General features: G+C 41.8%; 1 protein-coding gene across 7 annotated transcripts in view; it reads right to left on the reverse strand.

Annotated features, from left to right (window-relative positions):
- Positions 1 to 3,940: 3,940 nt before the first annotated feature.
- Positions 3,941 to 13,066, reverse strand: part of MAP4K4 (mitogen-activated protein kinase kinase kinase kinase 4) — a 230,808-nt gene continuing 221,682 nt past the window's right edge. For 6 of the 7 annotated variants that reach the window (XM_023733938.1, XM_023733942.1, XM_023733939.1 and 3 more), the window contains 5 exons: positions 12,454 to 12,554; positions 10,446 to 10,595; positions 9,756 to 9,915; positions 8,858 to 8,997; positions 3,941 to 7,454 (listed from right to left, as the gene is read on the reverse strand). In XM_023733938.1, coding sequence (XP_023589706.1) covers positions 7,371 to 7,454; positions 8,858 to 8,997; positions 9,756 to 9,915; positions 10,446 to 10,595; positions 12,454 to 12,554 — 635 coding nt within the window. In that variant the 3' untranslated portion in view covers positions 3,941 to 7,370. Of the gene's footprint in view, positions 7,455 to 8,857; positions 8,998 to 9,755; positions 9,916 to 10,421; positions 10,596 to 12,453; positions 12,555 to 13,066 lie in introns of all 7 variants that reach the window. The other variant, XM_023733929.1, reaches the window with a different exon arrangement.

Genomic DNA, 13,066 nt, shown 5'->3' on the forward strand with positions numbered 1-13,066 from the left:
GCCAAAGCAGCATCACATCCAGGACTGAGCTCAGCACAAGGGTTGCTCAATTTGTTACACTGACCCAATGTCACCAAGTTCCCAGAAGTTTACTAGCTTCCACACTTGCTCAATGGTGTACGCTACAAGGGAAGGTCTAGGGGACAACTGAAGGCCTTCGAGGAGACAGCACTGAAGTGATGTCCCAATGCCCATGGGAACAGACAAGGCCCTTCAGAGCTGTGACAGCTGCATGCAGTTGCCTAGGATGAGAAAAGAAGCCTAGCTCAGCAAGGTCAGCTTTTATGTCCCACACTTTAGGGGAGACAACCCGAGTATCCTGATCTAGGCCTTGGACACCCCGAGAACCCCACTAGTCCCCCCCATCCTTGGGTGGAAGGTGCACTCTTCATGGGCAGGCAGGGGCTATGTCTGCAGACATGGCAGACTGCACTTTCAGGATGGTCCCCTGGGTGAAAATCTGACACATTGTAACTGGCCTATGAAGAGCCTGATGTTCAGCATCAAGATCATTTGTGGGGGAAAGGATATCACTGGGTCCCTAAGAGCTCAAACTGAAAAAGCATCTCAGCAGGAAGCCATTTCTAAGGTGGCTTTTTAGGGTTTCTTCTCTGAGAGGCGAAAGGTTAACACCTGCAGCTTTAGTTTGAGCTGGGCGTCTAGTTAGCTGTCACTGAGGTGTTGTTGTTGTTAGGTGCCGTCAAGTCGGTTTCGACTCACAGCAACCCTATGTGCAACAGAACGAAACACTGCATCATCCTCACAATCGTTGATGTGCTTGAGCCCGTTGTTGCAGCCACTGTGTCAATCCATCTGGTTGAGGGTCTTCCTCTTTTTCGCTGACCCTCTACTTTACCAAGCATGATGTCCTTCTCCAGGGACTAATCCCTCCTGATAACATGCCCAAAGTATGTATAAGACTTAGTCTTGCCATCCTTGCTTGCTTCTAAGGAGCATTCGGGTTGTACTTCTTCCAAGACAGATGTGTTTGTTCTTTTGGCAGTCCAGGGTATATTCAGTATGTACCATACATATCAGTGAGGTAAATGGTCCCAAAGCTGAAGGCAGGCAGCAAGGATTCCAATAAAAAGAAATGAAGTACTAATACACACTACAACATGAATGAACCTCAAAAATGCTAAGTGAAAGAAGCCAGTCACAAAAGTCCAGGTGTAGTATGATCCATTTATATGAAATGTCCGAGAATAGGCAGATCCACAGACAGAAAGCAGATCAGTGGTTGCCTGTGGCTAGGGGAATGGGAAGGTGGAAGAACTAGGGGGTAATGGATGCAGGGTATCTTCTTGGGTAATACAAATGTTCCAAATGTTCTAAAATTGATTGCGGTAATGGACATGACACTACACTCTGTGCCTACAACAAAAGCCATTTACTGATACACTTTCAATGGGTAAATTGTATGGTATATAAATTGTATCTCAATAAAGCTGTTAAGAATGTTTAACATCATTTACTGTGGAAGAGCTAATACTGGCTTCTAAGGGTTACAGATCAGACCAGTTTCCAAACAAATTTAAGGCAACAGCACGGTTGCTTGCTCAAGCCCTGTCTATATCCCTCCACAAAATTCCATCACACAAAGTGGGCAAGATGCCAGAATTTTACCACTTAGATCAAAATATAAACAAGACAAAATAGGTTGACTGTTTAAGCATAGCGAAGTTAGGCAAACCAAAAAACCAAACCCGTTGCCATCAAGTCGATTCCGACTCAGCGGCCCTACAGGACATAGTAGTACTGGCCCATAGGGTTTCCAAGGAGCTCCTGCTGGATTCAAACCGTTGACCTTTTGGTTAGCAGCTATTAACCACAAGGCAGAAGGAAATATAGGGCTGTTTCAGGAAGGTTTTAAAACATGGATAAGGTAAGGGTCATCAGCCTTACGATAAAGTGAGAAGTAGACCAGGTATGAGAACATAATATTTGAACACACATTCATTCTTATGTAAGAAAATATAATAACCAATTTTTCCCAACTTCTAATTCCTTAGTGAAATGTTACGGATTGAATCGTGGCCCCTCAAAATGTGTTGTAAATCCTAACCTCTATGCCTCAGTTAAAGGGGCCCTAGTGGTACAGCGGTTAAAGTGCTCAGCTGCTAACCAAAAGTTTGGCAGTTCGAACCCACCAGCCACTCTGCAGAGGAAAGATGTGGCACTCTGCTTCCAGAAAGACTTACAGCTTTGGAAACCATATGGGGTCACTATGAGTCAGAAGACTGAAGGCAGTGGTTTTGGGATTATGCCTGTGGTTATAACCCCATTTGCGAGTGGCTCTTTGTTATGTTCATGAGACAGGACTAGTGTAGGATGCATTTTGAGGCAATCTCTTTTGAAATGTAAGAGATTAAATGCAAACTAGCCAGCAGAGATGGGGAAGAGGGGTGTCAAGCCACATGAAGATCGCCCAGGAGCAGAAGCTGAAGAGACAAGGTCCTTCCTCCAGAGCAGAGAAAGAAAGCCTTCCCTTAGTGTCGGCACCCTGAATTCAGACTTCCAGCCTCCCAAACTGTGAGAAAATAAATGTTTGTTAAAGCCACCCACTTGTGGTATATAACGAAGACATTTTACTTTATAAAGCATACCATCTACTTCCCCAAGAGTGAAGCATAAGCATTATTTTTTAAACAAGTGGTAGATGGTCGAGAGAGCCATTTTGCTGTATCCTTTGATGTGATGTCAAGGCAAAGAGCTGGACTTCATCTTGGTTGCTTCCTTTAAGCGAAATCCCCATCAACAGGGAGGAAAATTGGAACAGGAGGAATGAATGAGCCCCGAAGAAAACAGCCCTCCACGCGTTTTTACTCCTAATCACCCACAGCTGCCACACACGCAATGCAGCACCCAACAGACGTACTCATTGGTGGCCTAGGCACCTACCACTTCAGTCTCCTTAGAGAAATAACATTTTTTTTTTTCAAATTACAAATTTTAAATTACAAAACTCCTTTATTAACATGACTGGCCCTCCCCAGGCATGGAGGCTGAGGCAAGGTGTCTGACCCGAAAGCGCGTTCACAGGTCAAGTGGGGATCACGCCCACCAGCCCTATGGGGGCATCAGTAAGGGCACAACCCAAGGACTTATCCACAACCGTACTCTGAAGGAGCTCCAATTGTTAGGGAGGGTGGCTATGAGTCGGAATCGACTTGACGGCGGGTTTGGTTTTTTTTTGGTTATTTATGAGCTAATTGTCTCTGGGTGGAAAAAATGGATAATGTGCTCGGCTGCTAACCCAAAGGTTGGAGGTTCGAGTCACCCAGAGGCACTTCGGCAAAAAGGCCTCGTGATTTAGTTCTGAAAAACCAGGCATTGAAAACCCTATGGAGCACAGCTCTACTCTGACACGCACGGGGTGACGATGAGTCGGAACCCACTTGACAGCAATTGCCACGAGCCAGTTTGAGAAAGGGCTACTTTGTTGTATTAGACAGGAAGCTATTTTATTTCCCATCCAGTTCAGACTTGGAAAAGTAACACCTTATTTCTTCCGTTAAGGATCAGCTTTCTCCGTGTGGGCTTCAGGAACGTGGCAGTGAGAGCTCATCAATCATTTCATCTCTGAGACCTTTGGACAAACGTTTGCAGTTTTCACAACCCGAGCCTGGTGGTCCCTCTGGCGAGCCCGTCGGATCTGGTAGCCGGCCACTCTAACCTCGGACCGGGGTGGCCCCGGGGAATGAGATACGCAGAAAACACGGCTCTTTAACGGGAGCAAACACGCTGAAGGATCAGAACATACTCGCAACTCCTGCCACATCGACAGGTGTCATTCTTACTTTATTGAAGGAAAAAGAAGGGGGGGAGGGACAACAATAATTTTCATAATACAAAGAAGACAAGTGAGCACTGCGCAAAAAAAAAAAAAAAAGGCTGAGTGTGTACTTGCCACCAGTCTGCTCTGCAGCTCTGTAATTAGTAAATTTAATGCAGTTTGTCATTTGTATTACTATTTAGCCAATTTAGAGTTGGCAGAATTAGGAATTAGGAATCACCAAAAATGTACTATAACTAAGATGAAAACCTAAATAACCCATAAAAAAATCGCTTAAAAATAAACCATAAATATGTGATGCACTTTAGTGTAACAAAACCATTTTTGTAAACATTTTCTCCAACATAGCATGTGCATGAGAAAAAAAAAGTAAGAACACCTCACTCAATAGAGAGTTACTCTGATTTAAATACACAAAGGTTATTATTGATTAAAGCTTTCACTAAGCCTAGAGACCTATTTGTGTTTTTGTTTTGCCCTGTTTTGAGGGGCACTGCTTCAATAAGAGTTCAATGTTCCATTCGTAACATAGTATTGCCATAATACTGTTTTCTTTTGTCATTTTGCCATCTTGGCACTTCTGTGGAAAAGTCACTACCCTGCAGAAGGGAAAAAAAGGCATTCCTTCTCTAAAAGAATCTGAAATGTCAACAGTTCACAATCTTTCACGGAGAAACCTCATGGGATGCCTGCATCAAGCTACAGTGACAATCTGGTTTACCAGGCAGTGATCTAAGAAGTGAGGACCACACCAGCCAAGTGAAGCATCCCCAGGAACCCAGTCCTACGAGGACCAACGAATGGCTGTCTGGCTTCAGTAAGTTAAGCCCAGCAATTAAGTTCAACTCAAACACCAAGGCAGTGCCAAGTGGGTGCCTGGCACTGGGAAATGTATGACAGGTACAGTTCTTACTTGAGGTCAAACCCCATTGCCATGACCTTGTAAGGGAAATCTAGTTTTCGTCAGGTTCCAAATACTCAGTAATTCCAGTGAAATGCCATTTGCATTATTTGTACACCACCACTTGATTTACACACATTGAAGGGCAGGTCTGTGGATCATGTAAGAAAAAGATGCCACACTGCCGTATCCCCCCCTTTTTTTCCATTATCGGCACCAGAAATTTAGTATTTCTTCAAAGACACCTCCTCTCCTTTTACTTCTAATGCCATGGGAGGGGGCCACAATTAACCATGCCACCCGGTTCTTCTTCCTTTTTGTACACACACCCGGTTTCCCTGGGACACACATCATCTTACCAGAGCAAACACGCACTTACAGGAACCCATCAGCAGGAATTTGCTTTTGACCAGTCCTATGGGAATGGAATCTGGCCTATTTCAAGTCCTTCCAAAGGTGGGATTAACTGTTTAACTGTCTCTATATGAATATAAATTAGTAGAAGAGAACCAGTTCTTTCTGCTTTGGCCATTAGTACTACTCCCAAAGTCATACAAATGGAAAAACAAACTATTTCCCTCTCCTTGTCTCTCCAAAAGAAAGTAAAGCTTTCTCTGGTCTTTGTAGGTGTGTAGCAATGATTGTTGTGCTTGCGTTTGTGAGTGCGTGTATTTTCAGTCTGTATGCTGCTGAAGTGAGCACAGTGAGCGTGCATAGTTTTTTACCAGAGATTTGCAGCTCACAGGAGAGCCTTTGGCAAAAATGCTGAACGAGAAGAATGGAATGACAGCAGCTGGAATGGATGCCGAACGGGCCAAGAAAGCTGGGCACAGACTTGGCAGATAGGTGTAAATGATTGCTACATTTTGGTGCGAGGGAAAGGAAAAACCCCCAATTTCATGTCATAAAAGAAAATTAACCACAAAGGAGGAAGATGAAGCCTATGAGACGCCAAGCTTCTGTTTAGGGAATGAATAGTTTAGAGCAACCGTCACACAATACTCCCAACTCAAGACTCAAGATAAGACAAAAAGCAAGATGGCGGAATCACGACACTATCTAGAGATTAATATACTCAAAGGAGTTAATGATCACGAAGCCACTAAACAAATTATTACTCAAGACATTTATTACAAATGTCATGGACATTTTCATAAAGTAAAATTGGTTTAAAAAACAGCGAACAGGAGCGCAAGTGAGAGAAAGAGAAAAGCCAGGGCTTGGCTTTTATACCTAAAACACAGGAAGATGCCGTTTTATGAATAAGCAGTATTTTAACTACATTCTTAAAATAGTTTTAGTGCATTGCATTTTTAGAAAAGGGAACTACCCCCACCCCTAGGAAAAAGTTCCTACAACACTGAACAGTTTGTGTGACTATTCTAATGTGACCGTCTGTCTGCTACCAAACCCCGAATGGAGGACGAGGAGATTTCTGTGCTGTAGGCTACCACGGCCCACCAACCGCTAATGGCGAATCTGGTAAAAATGAAGCGCCTGCTTTCCAAGCTCAGAAAGTAGATTGCATTAGTCAGCATCAGAAAGCCATAAGGCTATTTCCCCATTTTCATGGACAATTTTCCTCGGGCCTGCTGAGACTTGTGACAAATCAACAGGCAAACTTCAATCTGACAGTTTTGGTATTAAGATTAAATTAAACATTAATGTTTTCCTCCAAAAACATAGAAACTAAACCACCTCTTAATGCATTGAAAACAATGAGGTAGGCAAAAAAATAAACATGTGGTTTGGAAATTTTTTTTTTTTTTTTTCCTCCCGCAAGTGCAGACTGTGGTAAAACAGAACAATTGTTGCACTTCCAGGTTTAAACAAAAATTAAACCCTAACTGAGGCAGTGCTAATACTGTGGCACAATGAAGTTCTGGCTGTTAAACAAAACGCACACATCTTCTTTTCTCTCTCTTTTTTTAAAGAACCATCTGCACATGATTTAGGCAAAACCTGGTACACAGAGAATGACCGACTTCTTGGCCAGGCCAAAAAAAAAAAAAAAAAATCCAAGAAACAAAATGGGACCCCTTAACCCACCCGCCCCGCCTCCCAAGTCCCACCCACAAAAAAAGTTATCCTAGTAACTGTGTCTTTCACATTTTATAAATATTAACTTCTTAAACCTGCACCTTCTTTGTCCACATATCGTCACATTACAAAAAAGAAATGTCAATTAAATACATTGTTAATGTTACTATATTAAATCTGGTCTCTGCGTCGGCAAACTGCTTTTGATGCCACCACTCTTCACCTCCTTGTGCCCACTTCCAAGAAAACCAACAGCATGTTCATAGTCTCCACCTTCAGACACCCACAGACAGAGTCATTCAGAGACAAGGAATTCTGGAGCTGAAGGGAAGGTGTTTGCTCTCTAGGCTGATGCTGGATCCCGAACACTCATAGCACCTGATGGTAGAATCGGAACAGCACCAGCTGCATTGCAGACTTGATTTGTTTTTGAGGAAGGAAAAGAGGAGAAGGGGGTGATCAACTGGGAAGAGAGGAGCAGAAAGGAAAGGAGAGAAAGGACCCCACACGGGAGGTGTGCACACGGCTGTCCGGGCTGCACCAGTGCAGGGCTGAGCTCCAGTTGCAAGGAATTCCAAGTTCTCAGGATCTTGAAGGACTCCGGAGGCCAGCACTCCTCTGACCATGTGGCTTCTACCAGCTCAGAAGAGAAGTCCTGCCTAACGTCATGAAGTAAACCTGACTGCTGCCACCAGACCGGACAGAAGCAAAGAACACCTGCGAGAGCGAGAGACAAAGCAGAGGGGGCTTATTGGGGTGATACAACACATTCCTTGGGGGCTATGCTTCCTATGGCTCCCCAGTCAAGTTACCTAAAGCCACCCCTGGAGACCTCCAAGTGTGGGAAGGTTAACACCTCAGAGAGTCTCTTCCAAAGGAAATCTGCAATGGTATCAATCTGTCATTTATAAGGAGTGACCATGTGTGGTCAATTCATATTGCAAGTGAGAGGGCTTAGTCACTCAATGGCTCCTCGTACGACACCACCCTGTGAGAACTCGAGGAAAACAAATGGCGTTTCTGAAAATGGGTTCTTTCCACCGTTAATGCCTTCTAAAAGAGAAACGTGTTTAAAAAACTCAGTCGGCAATGGGGATAACTCTTCAGCAATCTAACTTTCTCTTTTTAAAAATTAAGCTAAAATATGTCGGTTACTTTATTTGACTCTATAGTCAAAATAATATACACCCACTCCTCACTTACCAACACGGTTAGATTTCAAAGACCTGGTCATTATGTGAAAAATCAGCGTTATGCGAAGATGGAGGATGACTACATCAGATTACAAAATGGAGGATGACTACATCATTACATAACTGCCAAACCACTGAGAATCATGGGCCAGCCAAGCTGACACATAACCTTGACTATCATTGCCAGTGTTACTCTTGCCTCACACCTTGACATTCGTTCCTGCCAGATGCATGTCATTAACACACGGAACAGTTGGAGAGTAGATTCTTCACTATTGTCATAAATGTGAAATGTCAAATAATGAGATAGTTGGTAAGTGAGAAGTAGCTGTAATTTACTTCTATGCCTTTTATTAACAAATCTTAAGGGATACAATACTAGAAAGGATAAAAATATTTAAATGCTTGAAATTCAGACTATTATAGTTATGGCTATGTTAAATATACTTAGGAAAATATCAGCCAAAAAGCTGACAAAATCCTGGCTTAGGTGTAAAGTTATATGGATTTTCCAAGGCGAAAGATTTGGGAGACACTGTAGGAAAAGGAAACTCTAGTAATGTAATGGCAAAACAAAATAAAATACACCCTAAGTCCACAGACATGTCTAAAAAGTGACTACTACAGAGTCCCTTGCTGAATTTGGAGCCCTGGTGGTGCAGTGTTAAGAGCTCGGCTGCTAACCAAAAAGGCTGGCAGTTTGAAGCCACCAGCTGCCCCCTGGAAACCCATGGGGCAGTTCTACTCTGTCCTATAGGGTTGCTATGAGTTGGAATCGACTCTACGGTCCCGGGTTTGGTTTGGTTGTTTTGATGTATTTATTTCAGAATCTATCAAAACCCCAAGGAAAGGCTTCACCAAATTCCGAGGGTAATAAGCCATGGCTAAAAGACAGTGGCAACAGAGAAGTTATAAGGACACCATTACCTTGTCGTTACGTTCACATAAGAATTTTAGTCTTTGAGCCCTTTTGTGCATAAACACGCCATCCAAGTGACCAGTTTCCACAGATCGGATCTCTATGGCCTTCTCTCCCCAGCCCATAGTCTGATTGGATCGAATATATGCTTTTGGGAAAGGGAAAAACACAGATTGTTAAAGATAAAGAAATAGCCGTGAAAAGATGTTGCTTATATAAGATACATACGTACAAATGAATGTCTAGCATTTACGGGGTTTTTGTTTTTGTTTTTTAAGGAACTTTTCTAGTACTGTGTTTGTAACTTCCTGGTGTATCCAGGAAAACGATAATTTGGATCCATGGCTGCATCTATTAATTTCCCTGAGGCAAACATATTTTCCTGAATCCAGACATGAGGGAAAGCAAGAAGAAGAAATAACAAATAGAGACAGTGACTTTAATTGCAATGAAACCAAAATAACCTGGAGATTTAAACTTAAAAACCATGTACACATCAAATATCAGCCTGTTTCCTTTATTCCTGAACCCAAAGTGGGTAAGCATAGACGAGGCAGTGTGTTTAGTACAGCTCTGTCACCTGTAAGAGTAAATCCCTTACGTTTCTGTCTCACTTTACTTTCCACAAATTAGTCAACAAAAAAATCTGGCCTATTCCCCCTGGATGTCGTAAGGATTAAATGAGGGATTATGAGGACAGTTTTAAAAACATACTTACTTGGATTTTGTTCACTACACAGAGTTACCACAAATACCACAGTTTATAATCTAACTTTCTACCATCTATTGCCAACCACTCTGTTAAATGGCCAAGGACTTGAACAACATGATTAGTCTGATAAACATATGCAACTTTAGAGACGGCTCCAGTCTTAAGAACGCTGCCTTTTCCTTGATGACACATACCTACAGAAGTTGGCATCTCTCCCCACTGCAGAACCACATCCTTGGTGATCCTGCCATATGTATTCACGTAAACCCCTTCATCTTCATAACACACCAGAAGCTCCATTCCGTCTGTGTTAGGGAGGATGATGATTGCATGGGGTTTGATACTACATTGGATCTAGAGAAGAGGAACAAAGCACAGGGAAGCATGTTTCTGGCTCTTTCCAGCCCAATAAAAGTACAGTAAGACTGTCTTGGTGAATGCACTGCCACCATATTCCTGGTAATAAACATAGCAACAGGATAATATTTTGGAGAACCCATGAGCTATATATCCCAAAGTTTATCTTTAACAGGTCATATACTCTACGACTAGTGTTTTTTGAGGCCCTGGAACATATTGGTTGTGGGCCCCATTCGAGAAGGTATGTTCTTAGAACCGCTCCCAACCCAGGAACCTTGTGGCCTGTCAGCAACTGCCCCATATCCATCCCATGTTAGTCAAAGCAAGGGCTTCACAGAGCTTGGACAGTGAATTTCTATTTGTCTCAGAACATGGACCTACTCAAAATGGCACATCATTTAAATACTCACCCCCACACCACGGGGAAGTGAGGCATCCCTGCTTGTGTTAGTTCACTAAGCAGAGTAAAGAAAAAGTCAAAATGAAGCCAGTCAACCAACCATAGAGTGTGGGTTCTTTCTTACGTGTGTTGGTAGATAAATGTCATAGACTGATCCTGAATCCACATCAACAGCATGGAATCCAGCACAGGATCCATAGATTACTTTCAACCTCTGGCCTTCCTCAACGGTGAGATCCACCAGTAATGGCTTATGTAACAATTCTCCAAACGACTACAAAGGAGTAATTGAGAGAAGCAGTAAGAAATAAGTGGTAAGTAGAACTTATTTCTAATAGCTCAAACTAGATAAACTAGACCCAAGGAACTCAGTCTATTCAATTACTGAGCCACACCAGCACACAGTAAGTCCGTCTTATGCTTTTGTCTTATGGTTTTTGTCTCATGCTTTTACTCCTTCCAGAAGCCGTGTTACAAACTCCCCTGTCCCAGCCAGGAATTCTCCCCTGTCACTTACTGCTCTGTTGTTTGTCCTGTTCAAAAAATGTATGAAAATGAAATAATGAGGACTTTCTGCAGCATATCATTCAACTATCCAAATGCAGACAATGGAGACAGAAAAGTTGTAGGAGTTACAGACTGAGAATTTCAGTATTACATTGTAGTCAAGGAGCCCTGGTGGCACAGTAGTTAAGCGCTCGGCTGCTAACCAAAAGGTCAGCAGTTTGTGGTTCGAACGCACCAGTGGCTTCTCGGGACAAAAGATCTGGTGATCTGCTCCCATAAAGATTACAGCCTCGGAAACCCTATGGGGCAGTTCTACTCTGTCTTACAGGGTTACTATGAGTCAGAACAGACTCAACGGCAATGAGTTTGGTTTTTTTTTATCTTTGTAGTCACTATTTCCAGCTACATAGATTTCTTTAATTTTCTGACTAAAGTAATATGGTGACTAAAGGTCATAATGTACTGCAATAGCCTGTAATGTAATGATGTACTGCAATGGCCGGCAATGTAACGGAGAGTCTCTGTTCTTCATTCATAAATTATCCACAGCTCACAGGACTGGGATGATGACGATGAAACAGAGTAGAATTAAGTAACATTTATGAACGTTTACAGTACCTGGTACATAAGGAAAATTAAAACCAGACCTCAGAAGATAACTGTCATTTCACAACCAATCTGAGGCAGTAACACTTAAACAAATATGGTAACCCTGGATTATTTCCTGCTTCCCTGGGGAATTAGGCAAACTAAATACGTAAATTTTCTAAATAACTGAAGCTTATCCTTTTAATAAAACATTCAAACCATTTAAAAAAAAAAAAAAGTAATCTAACCATTCTGGAGGAGAAAAGTCTCAGTGTTGTGCCCTGCACTAAAATGGCCTCAGGGGCTATGTTGAAGGTTTTGTGTCTAGTATTAAAAATGATATTATTAGATCATTTATGATATTTAACACCATAGTAATACTATTTTAAATTAAATTCATAAATGTGTATTTAGTGCAAACTCCAATAAATTACAAAAAAGAAATATTAAAAATACCAACAGATAACTGCTAATATTTTTTCTATGAACAACTTTGTTTCTTTAAACAAAAATGGGATTATGCTATACATGTTTTTAACTTACTCTTCTATTTATTGTATAATATACATTTCGTGTCGTTTAAGTATTTCTGTAATTTAATTTTTAATTAGTACTCAGTTATATAGCTGTACCTTAAAATTGATTACTGAATATCTTTTTATTATCAAAAACATTCCTAACTCTTTATGTACATTCATGACTTCAGGTGGAAAGTCTGCTTTTTAAGTTAAATGGAAGGTGGAAGTGTGTTCTGTCTTTTCCTCTGTTATCCTGTTGACACAGGGATCAAAGTGTCTGCCCAGCGTTCGGCTCTCTCCTCCCTACACTCAGGGGGCTTGGAAAGCAGATAACTAAGCTAATTACACTGAAATAAAAGCTAACAGGTCCTTAGCAATGGCCTATTTTATGATAAGGTTATAGATTAGCATGTAGCTTTTATATTATCAGTTTTAACTGTTCAGAGTTTTTACTTATACCCTGGCTCTTGGTCACAGCTAGCATGGCTGATGTTACTTTTAAATGGACTTGATTGATACCTTAAAGGCCATAAATTTGTGGTATGGCTTGGGTGCCCACGCATAGACTTCCACAGAACTCTTCAGAGCAATTACAAGAAATTTGATTCTTTCATATTTTACTGGGGGAAAAAGAGAGAGAGAGAAGCACTGGTCAGTATCAACATGGAACTCAGTTCTTTTAGCTGTCTCCTGCAAACTTTATATAAACATGTCTTCCCTTTATTCTACCAAACCAACAAGGAAAATGTTGAGAGGGATCAAGCCTCACAGTTTCCCTTTCCAGTTCTTTAAAGCCCAATCCAGCTGTCCCCATCTTTCTCCATGTTGCATTGGCTTCAACTCTAATATTCTGGATGCCATCCACAAGTACTTCCTCTAATGTTACTAATCTTAGATTGCCAAGTATTTTATCATCAACAACAACGCCAGGCATACACTCTAAAGTCTACAGGGCTCTGTATTTCTTCAAAAGGATAATGACAAGATTATCAGCCAAGAGGCTCCTGGATAAGAGAGATCGAGATCTCCCACGCAGCGTTCCCCAAGTCCTGCTTACAGAGACTGAGGAACACAGACAAAACACTCGTTGATGAAGTCTCAACTGCTGTCTAGTTCTGTGCATAAGACCAAG

This window comes from Trichechus manatus, unplaced genomic scaffold, assembly GCF_000243295.1.
Source record: "Trichechus manatus latirostris isolate Lorelei unplaced genomic scaffold, TriManLat1.0 scaffold00004, whole genome shotgun sequence".
Classification (NCBI taxonomy): Eukaryota; Metazoa; Chordata; class Mammalia; order Sirenia; family Trichechidae; genus Trichechus; species Trichechus manatus.